The 20,637-nt window shown below is 33.0% G+C and overlaps 2 protein-coding genes across 3 annotated transcripts in view; one reads left to right on the top strand and one right to left on the bottom strand.

Moving 5' to 3' along the window:
• The window catches only part of LOC149797793 (proton-coupled zinc antiporter SLC30A9, mitochondrial-like), a 94,764-nt gene extending 89,846 nt beyond the window's left edge, over positions 1–4,918 (bottom strand). The window contains exon 1 of one of the 2 annotated variants that reach the window (XM_089962764.1): positions 4,731–4,918. The gene's annotated coding sequence lies outside the window, so the exon portion shown is untranslated. The remainder of the gene's footprint in view (positions 1–4,730) is intronic. The other variant, XM_089962763.1, reaches the window with a different exon arrangement.
• Positions 4,919–11,940: 7,022 nt separating this feature from the next.
• LOC149797792 (uncharacterized) overlaps positions 11,941–20,637 on the top strand; it is a 29,809-nt gene continuing 21,112 nt past the window's right edge. Inside the window, exons 1-4 of the mRNA XM_089960805.1 lie at positions 11,941–12,044; positions 14,212–14,363; positions 15,668–15,974; positions 18,254–18,447. Of these exons, the coding sequence (XP_089816931.1) occupies positions 14,220–14,363; positions 15,668–15,974; positions 18,254–18,447 (645 nt within the window). The 5' untranslated portion in view covers positions 11,941–12,044; positions 14,212–14,219. The remainder of the gene's footprint in view (positions 12,045–14,211; positions 14,364–15,667; positions 15,975–18,253; positions 18,448–20,637) is intronic.

The raw sequence follows: 20,637 nt of genomic DNA, 5'->3' as shown, positions 1-20,637 counted from the left end.
ACTGGAGAGAAGGTAGTTCGAAGTGGTGTTGATTTGTTCCTTGACATTAGCTTGTTAGTAATCTCGAAGAGCTCTTTGCAGCTGGAACTTTCCATGTAGTGGGCTGATTTCGCTGCATGGACTATATTTGTGACATTCTTCTTAGAGACTTCATAGATTTGCTTATGAATAGTGAGTCTTGTGGAAAGCCAAAGCCTCTCAGCTTTACGGCGGTCTCTTTTAGCAGTGTGAAGCTGGTCCCTAACACTGCTATACCATGGAGAGCACTTTTGAATTGATACTCTGCACTTGGTAGCTGGGGCATGTTTGTCAAGCAATGAACACAGACAGTTATCTAGTTGTTCTGCAGTAGGAGGTAAGCAAGTTGTTAGGTTAACTTGGATGTCATGCATTAGTTTGGTTCTATTTATCATACGGAGGTTTCTCTTAGTAGCAGATAAAGGTAGAGGGTTAGGGATTGATACATCAAGATAGCATATAATGCAGAGGTGATCTGATGCAAGGTCATGGGATCATGGGACAACAGATGCTTTTAAAAATAAAAGGTTTATTAGATAAATTTCTATTTCAAGCTGGTCAAATTTGCCTTAGAAAGTCCACTGCTGACATGGAACTTTTAACAGGCATTATGTAGCCATGAAGGTATGGAAGGCTATGAAGGTGAACCGGAACACTGAAGCCAACAGAAAGCTTTTGGATTTATGCTTATTTGCCTGTGGAAAAGACATAAGAAACATATATATATATATATACTAAATCCTATTGGAAATTCTTAGTTTTGCTTCCTATATGAGCTTATATATATATATATATATATATATATATATAATTTTTGTATTAAATGTATGAAGATGGTTGATATGACAGATTTTTACATGAAAGTAGACTCTGATTACAGTAGTATCTCTAATAATTAAAGTATGGACATTTTTATCAATCAAACCCATATTTGTACATCAAACCAGATGGGGACAAAACAAAATGGTGCATAAGGAGTAATTTCCATTTGATCATTGTATGCTTGACATAAAACTGCTATTGATTCTTTCTGTGGTGTCTTTCAATCTCTTCCTCTCTCAGATGGTTCAGACATACTTTTACCATCATATATCCACAAAGAGAGAAAGAGAGATGTATATCAAAGGACATAAAACTAACAGGCTGCAATTTACCAAAATACACCCCGCAAACAAAGAAGCCTTTAGTTATTTAAATCAGTTTAAATACTCCATTTAAAAAGTTGTAAAAGCTGATAAGCTCCAGTTACTGAAGAAGACGTGGTGAAACCACTGTTTGATTAAGAAACACATGGCACCTGAAGTGAAACAGTAATGCTGCTTGGTTGAGAAACACATGGCTTCTGACAATGAAGGCAGAGTTAACTACTGCCAGGTTAAGAAACACATGTCCACTGCCAATGAAAGACAGGTGACCACTGATTACATGATGTTCAGATTGAAATTTGCCAGGGTGGAGGGAATTACAATGGCCATTGTGACTAAGTGACCACTAAACTCAGGTGACATTAGGACAGGATTGACTATCTATCTATCTCTCTATGTATATATATATATATATATATATATATATATATATATATATATATATATATATATATGCTGTATCAATGATATACCATGAGATGTATACATTTTTCATTAAAAGGAAACAAGGTTTGCAGAGTTTACTTTTGATATATCATTGATACAGCATACATACTATACATATATTTTATTTAAATCACATACAATTACACATATTTGCCCTTTGAATGGCAACTGTGTTTTGCCCGAGTGAATGAGCTCCTCATATCTCTGCGAGTGTGTCCACAACAAAATGTAGTTCTATGCCTTTTCTTGTTGTTCATAAACACATTTGCAAATTGATAGTTTGCTTGTTTTCTTTTTAAGTTTCTATTTTTATTCACATTAAGTCAATATAAGACACACTTATGATTTAAACATGACATATTGCTTTTATGAAGAAAGTAGAGCACTCAAACACAATAGCTTCTAGTACACATACTGGTGTATGAAAATTAGTGTGGGAAAAAAAATAAGCAAAATAGCAAACTAACAAGAGGTAATTAAAATATTTTAATACATTTTCAGTTGATCTAAGTCATTATTCTGCTCTAATTAACATTACTACTGACCTTAAAATTCTCTCTCTCGCTCTCCTTTTCCTTTGGACTTAACTACCATTTATAGTCCAGAGACATCATCACATGACACAAGCAAAAATCCCCAATGCTTATATTTTCATGGGTTTTCGCTCATATCTTGCTATGATGATCTAGAGAGGGTAGACACCGTTTGGACATTTTCATATTTAATTTATAATAATAGATTTTAGAATATTATAAGTTTAAGAAACAACAACAATAAAGCATTAAATACATTACAGTATGTGTGCATTGTAACTGGCAAATTTAACTTTACAGTACAGACAGGCTATTGCAACTATGTATCATTGATATTATGAACACTAGATAGATCCCAAGGAAAGTTTAAACAAACAGTTAAAACAAACCATTTGGGTATTTGGTACAAGTTTAGTTTTAAGGTTTTCAACCAACCCAAATTTTTCTCTCTATCTTTCTGCGTATGTTGCCCCTAATGCTTGATAGGGGAGAGGGGAACGGAAAAAAGAAAGGATTGCGATAAAATTGTGTACCATATTAAATTCATTTAGAAAACATGGACTATTAATAATTTTTATCCTTATTTTCATGCGCATTAATGATTAATGAGTGGAAATTCATCACTGATCTATAGGCCCGCAGATGAAAGAATGTTTACATATTCGTACTTTTGCGCCATGGGGGGTTCATAATTTAATATATCAGTAGTATTAGTATATCAATTTGCTTTATACCAACACTTTAAATGCCATAATGATTAGCATTGGGATAGTGTGTGTGTGTGCAGCATGCATTAAAAATAACGTTTGAATTAAATGTTGATATAATGCACTTTGATAACCACATCCTCTGAGTAGTCTATCAAATAAAGATAGATAGATAGAGAGATAGACAGACAGACAGACAAACAGATAGATAGATAGATAGATAGATAGATAGATAGAAACATAGATTCCAATAAGTTTCAGATAAGAGATGTATGTTCATATAATCTTCTGTATCATTGGTGTCTGATACGTTGTTCAAAATAACTCATGTAGTGTGCACATATACCATTATAATGATGCTGGTTCTTGAATGTTACTTAAATGTTAAATATTTTTTAAATTCTTCTTTCTCCCACCACAGATTTTCACTTATTTTTTTCTTTGCTAATGGAAAGAGATAGAGAGAGAAAATGGAAAGTAGATGAGATTTTGATGAGATAGTATTATGCATTTTATTCATTTAGAAAATATCGATTAAACAGACACCACTCTGGTGGCCTAGTAGTTAGAGCGTCCGCCTCGGAAGCAGGAGGTCATGGGTTTGAACCTTGGCTGAGTTATACCAAAGACTTACAAATATGGTACTAACAGTTGCCTCGCTTAGCGCTCAGCATTAAAGGTTAGTGTTAGGACTGGTTGGCCTGGTGTCAGGATAAAGTGACTGGGTGGGACATCATGCTACATGTCTGCGGCATGATGCCCCAGTGCTACACATTACTATAAACTGCCACACTGCAGGCATTGCAGAGTTGTGACTGAAACATTGTTAAAGCTACATTAAAAATCCTAATCACATACACTTAATTAAACAGTGAATATGAATAGGTTTCTTGTCTCATATTGTAATAATGAATAAAATACTACAAATTCATTACTGGGTCTACGGAATATAAGGCAAGAATCTACTGTTATATCAGCATACCTATTTTCATATGCCAATAGCAAATCAAAATTTGATACACTGCACTCAGATGATGTGGTTATCAAATTGCATTATATCAACATTAATTTGTTCTTTTTAATGCATGCTGCACACACACACACACACACACAATCTATCACTGTGCTAATCAATTAATGTTTTCAATCCTAAAGCCTGCTGATCCTGCAACACACACACACACACACACACACACACACACACACACATACATACATACATACACAGGGTTCATACAGAATTCTGAATTATAAATTCAAAGACTTTTCCAACATTTTCAAAGACCACATAGATTTCCTAGACCTATTTTCACCAAAATTTTGTATACATGTTATATGAGAAAACAATGAATGCAAAATTCTACAATACTGTTTAATGATGAAATGAAACTGAACGGTTCATCAAAAGAAAGAAATCAGGAAAACTCGACTACATCCAAATCTAACAATCCTGGACAATTTTATTTGTGATTATGGAAAGAAATTAAAATGTTTGGGTTTATTTCAATTTTCAAAGGTTTTTAAAGATCTCAAGGTAATTTGCTCGATCTTCCCAGACTTGCAAGGCCTTCAAAATGCTTACTCAATTTTCCGAAACTGTCAAAGACCTTCAAAGACCATATGAACCCTGTACTACAACTGCGTTTCGGTGTATCCACTGCGTTCCGATATTAATATGCACCCGCCAAATTTAACAAAATGTTTTTAAAATAATTATAAGTATTTTAAAAATCTCTAACGAATATCACTCAGATTATGTTGCAATACAGAATCATATTTATGTGATTAAACGGGGTAACATTGTATGAATACTATTTTAATGGAGAAAAACAAAAACCATGACAACTTCTCACCATCCTTGTGAGAAAAGCGAAGCGTACCGAATGAACTAATTTCCAAATTTCGATGATTACTGATTTCCATAAAGGCATACAAGTTTATCATTCACTTATTGTCTATACCTTAGCACATAATTAAAATCTGCTGATAATAATAAGAACAGACGAGACCCAACAACTTTAACTGATGCCGGTTGATGAAACAGTTCCGAACACTTTTCACGTTCTGACAATCCAATTATAAAAACGAAGTGCGGTTCCGTTCTCATAAACAATCTGACCTGAAAATAACAATACAAAAGTACCGCCACCGTTAATAATAATAATAATAATAATAATGAGCAAAACAAGCAAAGGAAACATAAAAGAATCAAACGCGTTATGGACAATAAGACAAGGTTCATAAAAGTACTATAAACTCACTATCGGGCTACGACAACACTAAAGATAAAATAGAAATGAACATGGCACTAGTGTAGAGAAACTGACAAATACAGTTTTTTTTATACAAGATAAATAGTGATACAAAGCTCCATTATATTAATTTAAAAAAAAAAATATTTTCGAAACATTTCAAGACATTAACTTGAAAGAAAGCAACAAAGACGATAAAAAGAGAAAATTACTATGTTTAGAAGTTTGAGCGGGATAACAAAATGATCATGTATTGAAGAATAGAATGAAGGAGAATATGGGTGTAAATTCGTGATTTCAAACATTAAAGAGTGCATACACCAATATTTGAGAAGAAATGCAGACTTGCAGATTACTTACAATGATGATAGCGTTAAAATATGCAGCAGCAGCCCTAAATATCGTTAAACCAGGGCAGTACAAGGAAGGAAGGAAAAAATGTACATGCATATATTTGTATTCTTAAATATGTTTACAGTACAATTTGTAGATATCGAAAATTTAACACGACCAAGTTCAAGCGGTTAGACAAATACAGATATGTAATTTATGGAAAACAAAGCTCGATTTAAAACAACATCAATATAGTCGCTAAATGAAAAGTGGTTGTATTCTACTGTAGAAATGGTAAAATTTAACATAAAACTGAAATCCTTTATGAGAGAGAGAGAGAGAGAGAGAGAGAGAGAGAGAGAGAAAGTATGTATGTATACAGGTATTGACAGACTATTGCAACTTAGTATCATTGGCGTTCTAATTGAACGCTTATACCTAACTGTTAGAAAGACCCATGTTCTTGTAGGTTACTTAATGTGTTACGAGTCTATGCTCTTTAAATAAGTAACAGAAAAGGGGGAAAGACAACAAGCTTTTAAAAATTTAACAAATAATTTATTTCCCGAGAATACAAAGTAAAAATTAAGAAAAAGAACTTATGGTGTTTCGAATTAAATCCCACAATAATCCACGAATTACAGACACAAGGAATAATTTAAAGTCATGAATAAAATTCAGTAGAGGTCCTGAATAAATCCGAAAACTTAAGGCGATGGTGTTTCTGTCATAGCTCCTAGAGTGTTGATGTGTCAACAGTCTTTTTGTTGAATCACATTATTATGATTCCATGTCTGAATATACTATAAATTCCAGTGAATGTTTTTATCCAAGAATTTTATCAGAGCCCTTTTATATTTACAGAGAAATAAATCACTTACGTTCAACTAGACACAATACAATATACAATTTCAGGGTACTAGATCTTAAAGCAACAGATAAAATCCTCTCAGTTACATTATATCTAGTTCTCAGCTTGACCTCAGGTCAAAATTGGCATTTTCTATATATAAAAAAATTACCTAATGGAAAATAACCGTTGAGAATGATCCTGATGTTTACAAAACAATAACCTGGATAATGTATAATTCACTTAATAAATTCCAAAACCTAGACACCAAAAATATATTTACTTCTGTCCCGTTTGCTCAGCCACAGTTAGTAAGCCGTGCATAAACAAAGATATTATAACAATCCATACTTTGATGTCTGAACATAGCCGCAGGCTAGAGTTAATCACTTTCGCAAGGTTACCGTGACCAGAGGGAAGATCCGGCATCTTGAATCGGCACAGGCGTTAGATCGAGCGACTTCCCACTTATGTGTTACAGCTTTTTCCAAAGATCAGAGGAACACGCGAGGAACGGGGCGTGTTCTAAATCCTTCTCACGTGGACAGACAGCGAGAAGGACATTGTCCGCCGCTAAGTTTGATTGGATCGGGTTAAAGCGACATCCAATCGGAATTGAGACGGAGGGTGTGATAATAATTTCGATCCGAATTATAACTTCTAACTAGCAAGCGAAAATTTAGTCTCGCATAGGAAGATTGCTGAGCAATATAGGGTTACTCCGAGAAAGCCACTCGTAATTTGGCAGTAAAACTTAGAGAGGAGATTCTAAGAAAAGACAAAGCTTGGAAGAGGTCAGTAAGCTATTTGCTCGATTTTTGCAGAATATTACGGCATTGTAATTGTAGTTATGTGTAGTATGTACACGTAGTCAATAGGATCGTTTAGTAGTAGAGTTATCTTTGTAGTCTTTAATTTACCTGTGTATTTGAGAAATGAGTTTGAGTATTATGTAGAGAATTATGTAGATTGTTAGCTTGTGGTCAGAATTAATTTTGTAATTCGCTAATAGGTTACTTAGTAGTAAACTAGTGCATTTATTCATGTGATATGTTAGATTTTACACATGCTTGAATTGTGAATTTGGAAAACGGTTGAAGTGTGTAAGATAAGTTAATATTGGATGTGTGGATATATCAGAGCGTGGATATTTTAATATTTCTGTACTTTGTATGAGTTGTAATGTAAAGAAATGCGTCTATTTTCTTTGATATTGTTTAGTATAATGGGATTGTGAATATGTATTGATGTGACGCAATATATTGATATATGTATGAGAAGTAACTGATACGGTTCTTTTATTACGACGTTATTTTACCATAGAGGAACGTATGAGTATTTCGATGTGAATGAATGCGTGACCGAAGAAATTGACTAGCCATTATCTCATGATAGGCTGGGTGTAGTGTGAGATGAGAGGAATTAGGAAAATATTGTACCGTCCTTGTCTTTTCACATGAAACTTTTTTGGTGGACAAAACTTCCGGTTCAGTGAGTCCCGAGTCTCTACGAGGGGAGACGGAAGTAAGACTATCAGAGCAGTCGGAGTCGACAAGTCTAGTCGGTATACAGGAGGAGGAAAAGGAGTCAAGGAGGAGAAGGTGGAAAAGGAGGGGGAGTATAGAGATGTCGAAGAAAAAAATGAATTTGGAGAAAGTCGGGAGGAAGTGGAGAAGGAATTGGAGGAATAGGACAGAAGAATACCCAGATGAGCAGAATACATGGACAGGTGGAAAGCTATCTCACACTAATAACCAAATGATGCAATAGACTATCACAGGTTCGAGCGGAAAGAGAGTACTTGGGAAATTTTAATCATTTGACTATTGAATTGTCATTAAATTGTTATAAGCTGAATTTCGCATTTTTGTATCTTCAATCATTTCACCGTCGGCAGAAAGGATTTCGATTTGATTCTGCGCCATGTTTAAAATTCATGTAGAAGACGGAATTATTATTGCTATCGTTATTTTACTACAACGCTAAAGATTAATCAGTGGAAATTTATCACATTTTTTTAGAATCTATAAACGATACCATATTGGTGTATATCACATACATTTAAAATAGGATGGCTTTTAAAGTGTTGGTATAAAGCAATTTGATATACCAATAATATTGGTATATCAAAATTGTGATCCACCCATGGTGCATTATTACGCATAAATACATCTTGTTTCAACAGTAAAATACATATTAAACAGTATGTTAACGCTTCTATATTATCGAAGAAAAACAAAATTTCTCAAACGACAAAAGAATCCTCGTCCAACTGAACTTGTTTGACTTGGAAAATGTTAACATGAACATTAAAGATCCAAAACCCAACGTTTAAAGAAAGAACAAATTCGTATAAGATACAAAAAGATGCATAACAATAAAACCTGATGAAGTTCAAGCAAAACCATATGACGGAGATCCTCTAACTTTTTAAGTAATAAAAAGTCGAATGAAACAGAAGAAGAAGAAGAAAAAAAAAAAAAAAACAGCAACAACTAAACGCTGCTCTCACAGTTGCGAACAACATTCGTTTGAAGAAGTTTAAAATCATACATGGATATTGGAGGAGTTGCAAAATTAATCCTTGCAATTTCACTTGGTTCACAATCAACTATTTGATGACACATGAATTATTACCTGGCAATTAAGGCAATAATTGCCAGTGAAATCAACAATGAAATTAACAGCGATGAACTTATTTCAGTAATCAAGAAGTAAAAGAGACACACAAGCAGTCAAATAATTACTGAGATAAACAAATAAAAGCGCATATATATATATATATATATATATATATATATATATATATATATATATATATATATATATATATATATATATATATGTAAATCCCGAAAACCAAGATGTAGGAGATTGAATGACGGTGGCAGTAGTGTATTAACGGGTGGAGTGGGGCGGAGGGGCGGTTGCCTCGAGCGCTAGAGGTCTTCAGGCACCAAAACTGCGGGCGCCAAAGTTTTTGGAAGCCAAAACCCCGTTGGGCCTTCATAGTTGCCAGTTCGGTTCTTTGAATTTATCCAATGCAGCTGCTCCGCATAAAATAGCATTTATCGCTAGAAAAATAATATAAAAATGGCAGATCTTAATGGAAGCTATTTTTCACTCGGCAGCGCGACTATGAAAACATATATCTTTTTTTTCTAAACATTTTTCCAGCACAGCTGATAACAGAAATGTTAATATGAAAGTAGCATTACTGAGAACATATTTTATTCTTTGGTATTACAATATTTCAGATAAACTAAAAACTATCTTCTATCACAAATACGACACAGATGAAACAATGATAATTTATTTACAAAAATCTGGTGCCTTTCATAACCATACCATGAATAAAGCGAAAGACCGAATGACTGAGAAAACATTAATAGTAAGGTTAATTTTCTTGATTTTGTTTAAATCTCTGGTTATTTAGATGCATTACTGTCTTTCCAAACTTGGCAGAATAATGTGTTATCGTCACAGGTATTCACACAATATTTTGTAATCTGCTGTAAGCTGACGCCGAAAAGGACACAGTGTTCATACATATGTCAGATGTTGATGTAGTGTGGAAGCTTTATTTCCGTTCCATCTAAAAGCGTTTTAATAACTAGAAGTTTATAGGCTAAAGTAGTTTATTTTATCCATATAAAGAGAAGTATATAATTGTTTATACAAAGCTTGACTAAGATTGTCCCATATAATTATGGCTGGAATCAGTATTGTAAAAAAAGTGTTTTATTTATAAATACAACAATATACCATTATATTGTAGGAGCATATCATAATCGAAACAATCACACATTACAGTATTATATAAGAATCAGGATATAAAAATATTAAAAAAACTGCAGAGTTGAGTTACTTAAGCTTCATTGAAAGAAAAACCAGGCTTGGTGACTCATTTAAAAACATTTTGCATTATAGATATCGACTTATCACACATGCCATATGTACCGATATATCTAAAAGCGGGAAAGAAAGGTAAAAGCCGAGAAACCAACTTAATGATCTATACCAGTCTAACGTAAAGACTAATCAAGTAAAATATAAAATACAAGTACATATTCATCGTGCGAAGAACTACTGTTCATTGCTTACAAATTTCTCATAGGTTTTGGCAACCGGTCATGTTCTTGAACAGCATAGTAAATGGCATGTACTAACTTTACTTTGCAAACTTGAGAAGCCCATAAAAGTCTTTTACTATTTTCGCTTAATAATAATAACATGGCAACACTGATACTTATATATCTCTTCACAAGCAGAAAGCGTTCCACAAAGAGTTAAAAACCTTATTCCATCACATCTTTATACCACGTACACCTGAGCAATATAAAACGGGAACAAATCTAAATATAGCAATTCCAAAGTTCAGTGCAAATGTATTTATTACAATGTGCAGCTTATTTGCCTCGTTTGAAGAAAAACAGTTAGCCCTGTGTGAAACAAATTATGTTGAATGCGCGTGAAAGGTATAACTATGTTCTATGGCAGCGACGATCCTTTGAAACCGAATAAATTATATGACATTCACACCTGTGTGGGTTCCTTATTTGGTTAGAACAATTAGGATTGGATAAAGTATTATGAATTATCGATAAGAAAGCCGAGTTCATGTAATAAACAATATTGGTATTGATCCTATACAGTTTCCGTTAAACGGCAAGAAGTTTAGAATGCCTTCGGATTTCCGATCCTTTTGTATCTTTGTGCAATTCCAGATGATTTCAGATTAAACATAACACTAGCAAAAGTGACTGAGGGTGGGAACTAGGACTTGCGCAATTAGTTAACGACAAGGACAGAAAATCTCCTCCTAGATGATATTTAACTTTACATATGCCGACCGTTTTCCATTTAATTAGCTTAAGAGTGATCTCATCATGCTTAATGGCTCAAAGCAAAGAGAACCATAAGTCTAAGTACTACCAGAATCGAAGAGACAGAGGCTACGGTCCATCTTGGTATAAGCGGGAAAGCCTATCCGAAAACAGGCATCAATGATAAACAACATAAAAATGGAACGTATCAGAATATATATCAACAATATACTTGTCTTCGGAAGTTGAAAATCTTACTGGTGGTTTGTCGTTGTTGTTGTTGGGTTTAACGCCATTTTTTCAGCACAAGATAGGCTAGACATTACGGCCAGTATAACTGACAGAGGAAGAACCCTGGAAAACCCCCGGGAAGAACCATGGACCCATGACAAGCTACTGGTAAGATTTCCCACGTACCCACGTTACTGATAGTTCGTAATAATTGTTCAGCACTGTTGATGTGTATGGTAATATGCACTGGAATTGAAATAATACAATCTGTATTCATCACAGTGAATTCATATGTAAGAAAAAAAAGAAGAAGAAAAATAAAAATAAAAGACTCCACCCGAACAACAATAAATAAAAATCAAATAAAAATAAATAATAATAAAAAAATTGGAATTAAGCGTCCATAATTAGAAGATTTCCGTATTTTAGTTTCAAATGCGAGTTAGTTTCATTTTTAAGTCGTTTATGTACATTACAAATCCAACCAGCAAATACAAAAATAAAAAAGTTTCTAAGTGCAACAAGAAGGATAACCAAGTTATAACATAACTGTCTGGCAGCATGTCAATAAAAAGCAATATCCAATGTTTTTGAGAAACGTATACATTTAAGTTTGTTAATGCTATATAGGTTTCACCTTTCGGTATTCCCCAACGAATGCTACGGTTGACTCCGGAATATTTCTTTTTTATCCGACTTTAGGTAATTCATCTCAGGTTTGTGCAGGTGTCCGGATGCGTATTAGCTTACTAGATTTGTCGAGTAATTTTAAACTTGACGAGATCATTATAGTATAAAAGCTTAGTGATAGTTTTTCTTTTCTCTCGGATGTGTTCACAAAGACTTACAAAAATGATACTAACAGCTGCCTCACTTGGCGCTCAGCATTAAGAGATTAGTGTTAGGACTGGTCGGCCTGGTGTCAGGATAATCATAATGTGACTGGGTGGGACACGATGCCCCAGTGCTAGACATCACTATAAACTGCCACATTGCAGACATCGTAGTGATATGACTGAAAAATTGTAAAAGCTACGTTAAAAATCCAAATCACACACACACATACACGAACACTCGGATGTGTTCACTTGTAGCACAAATCTTAGAACATGAATGCAAACTTCTGTATATCCAGATTTACATACATTACAGTAATTGTAACAAATGTCGCATACAGTACATATGCTGGACATCTTGACATTCATATTGTAGTGCTTCAATCATTACTGGTTCTGAAGTACTGCACTGTAGGTTGCGACTTGTCTCTCATCAGAGGTTTCCTCGGTGTTATTTTACATAACAAACCACACATTGTCAACATCCAAACTATTCAGAGCAGAGATGTAATATTATAAAAGTCAGCTTACCCATAATCCTACAACATAAAACACATCACCTGATACTTTTGTTCTGGGGGGTGATAGCACTAAAACAAAAACAAAATGTCCTATGTTTTATATTGTAGGACTAGCTTGCCCAGAGCAAGTTAGAAAAACTATCGTTTGGGAAATCTGAGCTTGCCTCAAACTTATTTTCAAGCACGAGTAAAAAAGATAATCAAATATGGGTTATTTTAAGGAAGTCACTTTTTTTTGTTGCTTGGATAAAATCATAGCATTAGCAGACTTATTTCATGAGCTACATCAACAATAATGAAAGCTAAAGCATTAGCAAATACTCTTGTTTGTTTTTTATATGCCCCAACCCATTTTAAAAATGAAAAGCAGCAACGATATAAAAAATACACTAATCTTGGTCATTTCATTGATTTATAATTTATAACCTTAATGGTACCAAAGGGACCCTAACACTGTCAAATTATTGGCATTTCAATGCAGACAGAAGCCCCTGATGTAAACAAGCAAACACTGTTTGTTGTCCATTTCTGGTTTCTAGGATAGTTTATTTCAATAACAGCTGTGTTATCTGCATCTGATATTTACACTGGTGTTTTTATTTCAAAAAGGAAAAATGGAAGAAAGAAATAAGAAGAACTCTTGTATATTTGTGTTCAAAGACATCTAAATAAAAAATTAATGTAATTACTGAGATAATGAAAAATGGTCAACTATGTCACATCTGTTGCTTGTAAACACAGACTGGCAAAAGCATATAATGATCGTATTGATAAAGAAACTCCCATATTCAAAATGCCAGCAAGTTAAGTGTTTAAGATCCTGTGGGAACGGTCAGGTTAGAAATGATTAATCAATGAATGAAATGAATAAGTTTTGTGCATTGTTTATATCCTTCGTGTCTTCTGTTTTTAAACTCAGTAGGTGGGGTACAAACAAATGTGATGGTACCTATAGACTGTTTGTAATGATTTATTTATAGACTGTTTTTAATGATTTATTTAAGAGATTTTTTCCCCCCTACTTAGCAAAGTTATATTGTGTATGATGGGTTGTGGTCAGTTTTAACTGTAAAAAGATGATTAACTTGAAACTTTGCCGGAGGTAAGAACAGCGTCCAACAACAGTAGCTGTTTAAAATTACCTTTAACTTGGTACCTTTCACATGACTTGTATGCAAAATCTTAGTAAGTCAAAAATATAAGACATTTTTCCAAGCTGCAGCATTTTTCTGGCATGAAGTTAGTAAGAAAGTAGTATTAAAGGAAGAAAGTAGTATAAAAAGAAGAAAGTTTAAGAGTTAAAACATTTTTATTGCTATGCATGTATTTTTTTTCAATGCTGTCAACTCATAAAATTAAATTGTTGTCCTAATTAATATTTGGCTAATATGTTTCTGCTATAAATGAAGAAGCCAACAATTATAAATAATACATTTTTGCGTATTATCATTCACACACCTTAACATTAATTAAAAGTTTATGAAAACTAAAGCTATATATTTTAAATTTCAGGAAAGGAAATGATGTCACCTATTGAGTTGATATTTAGACAGTTTTCTAGAAATGGGAAGTTCAGTCAGCAGCATTTATCACACTTTATTAGAAGATGTTCAACAGTGAAATTGAATTCAGAAGATGTGAATCAAAATTCTTCAAAAGCTACGGTAATGTGAAGTTGGTAAAACCTAGTAGCAAATGAATGTGTGTGTGTGTGTTTTATCATTCCTTGTGATGTTATGGAAAATTAAATATATTTGGGTGAATTTTTATGCTTGTGTAAAGTAATGTGTCTGAGATGGAAGAAATATTTGGTAATATTTTAATTGAATTGAATTGGAATATAGATCCAGCAGATTTTTAATGACGAATAAGTCCCAAGATCAGGAAAATAACCTGGTTAAAGTTACATACATTTGTTTCTTTTCTTTTCCTATAATGGAATATGCACAAAACGTTGTTGTTGTTGTTGTAGGGTTTAACACCATTTTTTCAGCACACGATAGGCTATACATGGCGGCCAGTATTAATGGTGGAGGAATAACCTGGGAAAACCCCAGGAAAGAACCACCGACCCTCGAGAAGCTACTGGCAAGCTTTCTCACATATCCACATTGGCTGAATCCGAGACTCGAACCCATGCAGACAGAGGTGAGATGGCAGTGATCCGTAACCGGGAGCGCTTTAGACCACTTGGCCACTCTGGGCCCCACAAAACATTGTAAGATTATGGCTAATTGTACCTCTGCTGCCACTGTTTTCAAACTGCTAATGATCCAATACTATATTTCTTCAATTAGTTGTGCATTTGCAGGTAATATATGTGACTACAAATTTTGTTATGATGGAATAAACTAGTGAACATGTAGAAGAAATTAACTGAACAATCATGATACTCACACTTATGTAGTATAAATCAAATAAAACCTGAAATTTTGAAACCTATGTGTAATACTTGCAGGTAATTTAAAAGAACATATGTCTCAAATTAAGTCCTTTGAAAATACAGAAGGGGACTCAAGGGAAATGAAGTTTTTATAAAAGTGCTTTAAGTGAGTTTACCACAGAATTGTTTCTTTTTGTACAAAGCGTTAGATAACAAAATATCCACATTTTAAATTTATTTATGTTGAGGAACCACTGCTTGACATTTTTAAATGCTGCCATTAATGATTGGTTTTAAAAGTTTTTTCTTTGCTACAATTGAGCTTACTTCAAAGACTACCTGTATCAAGCAATAATCTGTTTTGAACAATGACCTTTTCATAAAAACAAACCTTATTAGTGAAGCTATTACCTCACTTATGCAGCAACAATTTTCCCCAAGAAGTGACTGTTTTAGACAGGTATGACTGTAATTCAATAAAAGGCAGCAAGAAAGTGGTTGTTGAAGACAGTTATTTGCTTACTGCAAATGATTTTGATTAATAGCATATTTTAACTTTTTTGTGTTTTTCATGGCATGTTTTAGATCAAGAGACTTGAATCAAAAGGGCTTCCAATCGTGCATCATCATGGCTATGTCTGTGATTTACCAGTAAATCATCATTTTCCAATGAAGAAATTCCATGGTGTTATGCACCACCTAAAGGTAGACAATGTGATCTCTATGCGACAGGTTTTGGAACCAGAGCGTATAAACATAAAATATGCTCAAACTGTACATACAGTAGAGTATACAGAGAAATTTTTCACCGGCCACACAAGTAGAGAGGAACAGAAAGTCACTGGTTTTGACTGGAGTGAGGGACTTGTTAGTAGGGTCCGCTATGAAACAGGTAATAATTGGTGGTATGTGATAATATTGAATAACCATGCTATTAACCATGCAGTACAAATATCACAGTATAATTTATTATATAAACATAACACAGTATTGACAATTTTCCACCATTATTTTGTCCATGAATGAATGTAAATACATTATGAATTGTATTTGTTTTGATTGAATAAGAGAATGATCCTCTTACACATCAACAAAATCTTACTGGGTGCTTGATGTCATATTCCATTGCATCAGGTATAAACACTCATTTCCAGGCAATCCATCAACTAATATTTAATTACAAAACTTTATTAAATTTACACTTAAAAAATAATAATTCTTGTTATCAGGATTGAGTATATTATTTGATTGGGATATCAAGAGCATAAATGGCTCCCAAAGTAGTTTTCTTTTACAGGTGAGTTAGAAACTGAATGATTAATTATTGTGATTGATTTATTGTAATGATTATTGATGGAGTTAAGAAAAGGAGAAAACATTACAAATTTCTTCTATGCACAAAGAAATAACACTTTGGAGAAATATTTTTAAAGAATATGTTAACTCTCATCTAAGCAGAGAAGCTGCTCAATTGACAAAGTAGCAACTAATTTTAAACATCAGAAAAAAGTTTCTTTTTTGTTGGTTTTAATGGCACTTTTAACATATTATTGGCTATATGATTCTGAGTAAGTTGGAGCCAAGTGTCTTTCCTAAGGACAGTCATCAGAGGTGGCTTGTTTGGATATTGAACCCATGACCCTTGTATCACAAGTCTGACACTCTAAGAACTGAGCTACTGTAGGTCCTAGAAAAGAAAATGAATGAAATTTACTGTACAACCAAGTATGCATATTATTTATTTTTAAATATGCTATATATGACCTGAAAATAAAAAAGAAATAGTAATGAATGGAAACAATTCCTTAAATTTGACTTATTGGTATTTATGTAAATCAAAGAAACAAAAATTAAAATTGAGAAGGAAAGAAAATTTAAATTATTGTATAAATAGCAGCAAAGTTTTCAGGTAAAATGTTCTTGTTTGAATGACTTGGTTTAAAACAACCATGGGATGAACTGGATTTGGTATGAACCATCCCATTACACATTCCTTGTATGTCTTCAAGCTTAGGATCTTAGCACATCATCAGTTAACACAATAAACATTAATAAGCCATGAAAAGGATTTAATTGTTTTATTAAATGTCTGTTACACATACTTTATTAAATGTCTGTTACACATACTTTATTAAATGTCTGGTACATACACTTTATTAAATGTCTGATACATATACTTTATTAAATGTCTGGTAGATATACTTTATTAAATGTCTGGTACACATACTTTATTAAATGTCTGATACATATACTTTATTAAATGTCTGGTACATATACTTTATTAAATGTCTGGTACATATACTTTATTAAATGTCTGGTACATATACTTTATTAAATGTCTGGTACATATACTTTATTAAATGTCTAGACTGGTACATATACTTTATTAAATGTCTGGTACATATACTTTATTAAATGTCTGGTAGATATACTTTATTAAATGTGTGGTACACATACTTTATTAAATGTCTGGTACATATACTTTATTAAATGTCTGGTAGATACACTTTATTAAATGTGTGGTACATATACTTTATTAAATGTCTGGTACATATACTTTATTAAATGTCTGGTAGATATACTTTATTAAATGTCTGGTACATATATTTTATTAAATGTCTGGTATATATACTTTGATAGTGACCAGCAGGAATTTACTGTTCCAACAAGTTGTTGAGGATTGGGAGTTTCACTGTTCCATTGGAAAAGTCAACCGGTCTCAGAAAAATTAACTGATCTTACATTAGTGCATTCAGATGTAATTTTTAGCCTTGGAATAAACAAGTTTTGACATTGCAGTGTATTTGAAGAAATTATTGTTTCAGAACCACTTCAGGAATTTCAAAAATCTTATTCTGAAAGTACTGATCATTATTATACATAGGTTAAAATTTTTACATGTACGAGTCCCACGATTACAATTTTAGTGGAGCTTTTCTTCTTTTGCAGAAGAGAAAATCAACTTAAATGTCTGTTTATTATAAAATATCACTGATCAAAAATGAAATTCTACAGAGTTTCACAAATTTTCTAGGTTGGTACTTCTAAATTATTAGTTAAAAATAGTAAAGACAAAATCTACAAAGGAGAATCAGATACAGATGCATTTAAAAACTAATAATTATCCAGTGTATTTCACAGGGGGTATTTTGTGTGTTGTGTATTTGACAGGGGGTACGTTGTTGGCAGCTCATGCAGCCTTAGAGCGTGGGATGGCTTGCAGTACTGGTGGTGGAACTCATCATGCATTTCCTACTCATGGCTCTGGGTATTGTCTTTTAAATGACCTGGCCATTACCGCTGCTGTACTTCTGAAAGAAGGAGCTGTTCAGAAAGTTTTGATTGTAGATCTGGATGTACATCAGGTGAGTCAGAGGATCATCCTTTTGGGATCATGTTCATGGCATTACTCTGAGTGTTTCATCTGAGCTAGGGAACTAATCGTACATTATGTTGGGATGTAAATCACAAAACTTTTAGCACATAAAATGTACCCAAAGTTTTGCAGAGTTTTTCCCACAGTTAAGAATAGGATGCCAGATGGAATAGATTATATTCATCTTTGGGTTAAACTGTGTGTTCCTAATATGCAGACTAAACTAAATTTGTAAACATTTAATGATGCATATACGTATTTTGATGTACAGTATTGTTTGTGTGATTTACATAATTATCCATGTGATTTACAGTATTATTTATGTCATGTACAGCATTTATTTCTGATGTACAGATATGTTCATATTGGCATGGGGTTTTCATAGAAGTCTTTTAATGGTTTTCGTAATGCGTCTGATGTCAATCATAATTCATAATGCACTTGATGTCAATCTTATATCCAATATGGCTGCCACAGTCAGATAATGATGCCAATTCCACGAAGAACGATGCAATTTTTTTTGTTGAACATGAAATTACTAGAGTCATACCAATTTATAAAATATATACTTAATCAACTGATACTTAAAGAATCAATTTAAATTTTTTAGTTTCTAAAAACTTTATCAGAAATTGACAGTTGAAAAAATTCCAAACTTAGATTGAATCAACCCTTATAGATGTAATTGAAAGTACATGAATATTTGTCTTCACACCATAGTCTTCATCTCTACAAACACCATAGTGTTTATCTATACAAACACCATAGTGTTTATCTCTACAAACACCATAGTGTTTATCTATACAAATACTATAGTGTTCCTCAATACAGACACCATCATATTCAGCCATACAAACCAGTGGTCACTAATGTTACAGATGAGTAACCTCACATTTTTATTTAGGGGAAACTAAATGTCAATCTTTTGGACTTTGTCAGTTTTTGGTGAAGTTTTAAAAGCTAAAAATTTAAATTGTGTGTTCTAGTGGCACTTGATCAACTATTTATACCTCTTCATGATTACAATATTGTAATCTATTAGTTAGAATTAACTATAATGTCAAGTTTCTGCCATGCTTAGGAGTTATAACCTGACATCAATTTGCTGTTCAGGATTTCTGTTGTGGATAACTGATGTGGTCTCCGTACTTGTATTATGCTAGTCACCACTATACCCCTTTTTATTGTGTATTTAATAAGAAGAATGTGTGATCTTGAATTTTTGCCAATTTGATGCATTTTAATGCCCATTTAGTATTTATTTTATTGACCATTAGTGGCATTGTACATTTTCCCGTACTTTTCTGTGTGATGACCCTTTCTTGGTGAAAGACCCATTAGTGACATGGTACATTTTCCTGTACTTTTCTGTGTGATGACCCTTTATTGGTGACAGACATTCAGCCAAGAATAGTGCAGGAAAGTGTACACTAACCTGTCAATGTTAAGTGGTTTTGGATTTGTTATGTCTATCTATATTACATATATTATTTTTATAGAAGTGTATTTTTTATTTAAGTCATTTGTTTAATGACAGTATTGTTATGATTTGTATTCTGACCCCATAGAGGTCATGTTGCATGGTAGTGCAGTGTATAAAAATTCAGTTGATTTCCAAGGTCATTTATTTTTCATTGAAATTGTGGAGCAGAAACCATTTATTATAACAGAAATACTGGATTGTTGTGAAATTATTCAAGAACTTGGATATTTATTTAATTTCATTAGATTACCTTGAAGTTAAATTTTTTGGACATTATGTTTTTTCAGTAGTGCTAGCGCATAAGCACATTAGAACCATCCTTTGGAATACTTTTGGATTGTTTCCAGATTACTGTGAAATTGATAGTACATTTAGGAATTTAAAAAAAAATCTTTCATTTTGTTTGACTTTATATTTTAGAGAAATAAATTTGTATTTTTCTCCTTATATAGAATGCAAAATATAAAGCTTTTAAAGATTTCACCAATGATCTGCTTTAATTCCAGGTTCTTTTGGCATTGTACCATGTAAAGCTTTATTGGGATATTATTTCCCTATCAGGTATTTTGATGACTCACCAGTCTTCCAGGGAGAAAGTTTAAAAAAGAATCTAATTCTGTAGGATATTGTATGACAGTCATCATCATGAAATTAAAGCAAGACCTGAATCTTCAATTTAAGTTGTTCTTGTTGTTG

Source organism: Sinohyriopsis cumingii, chromosome 6 (genome assembly GCF_028554795.1).
Source record: "Sinohyriopsis cumingii isolate HCF-2022 chromosome 6, ASM2855479v2, whole genome shotgun sequence".
Lineage (NCBI taxonomy): Eukaryota > Metazoa > Mollusca > Bivalvia > Unionida > Unionidae > Sinohyriopsis > Sinohyriopsis cumingii.
This window is presented reverse-complemented; position numbering and strand designations above follow the sequence as displayed.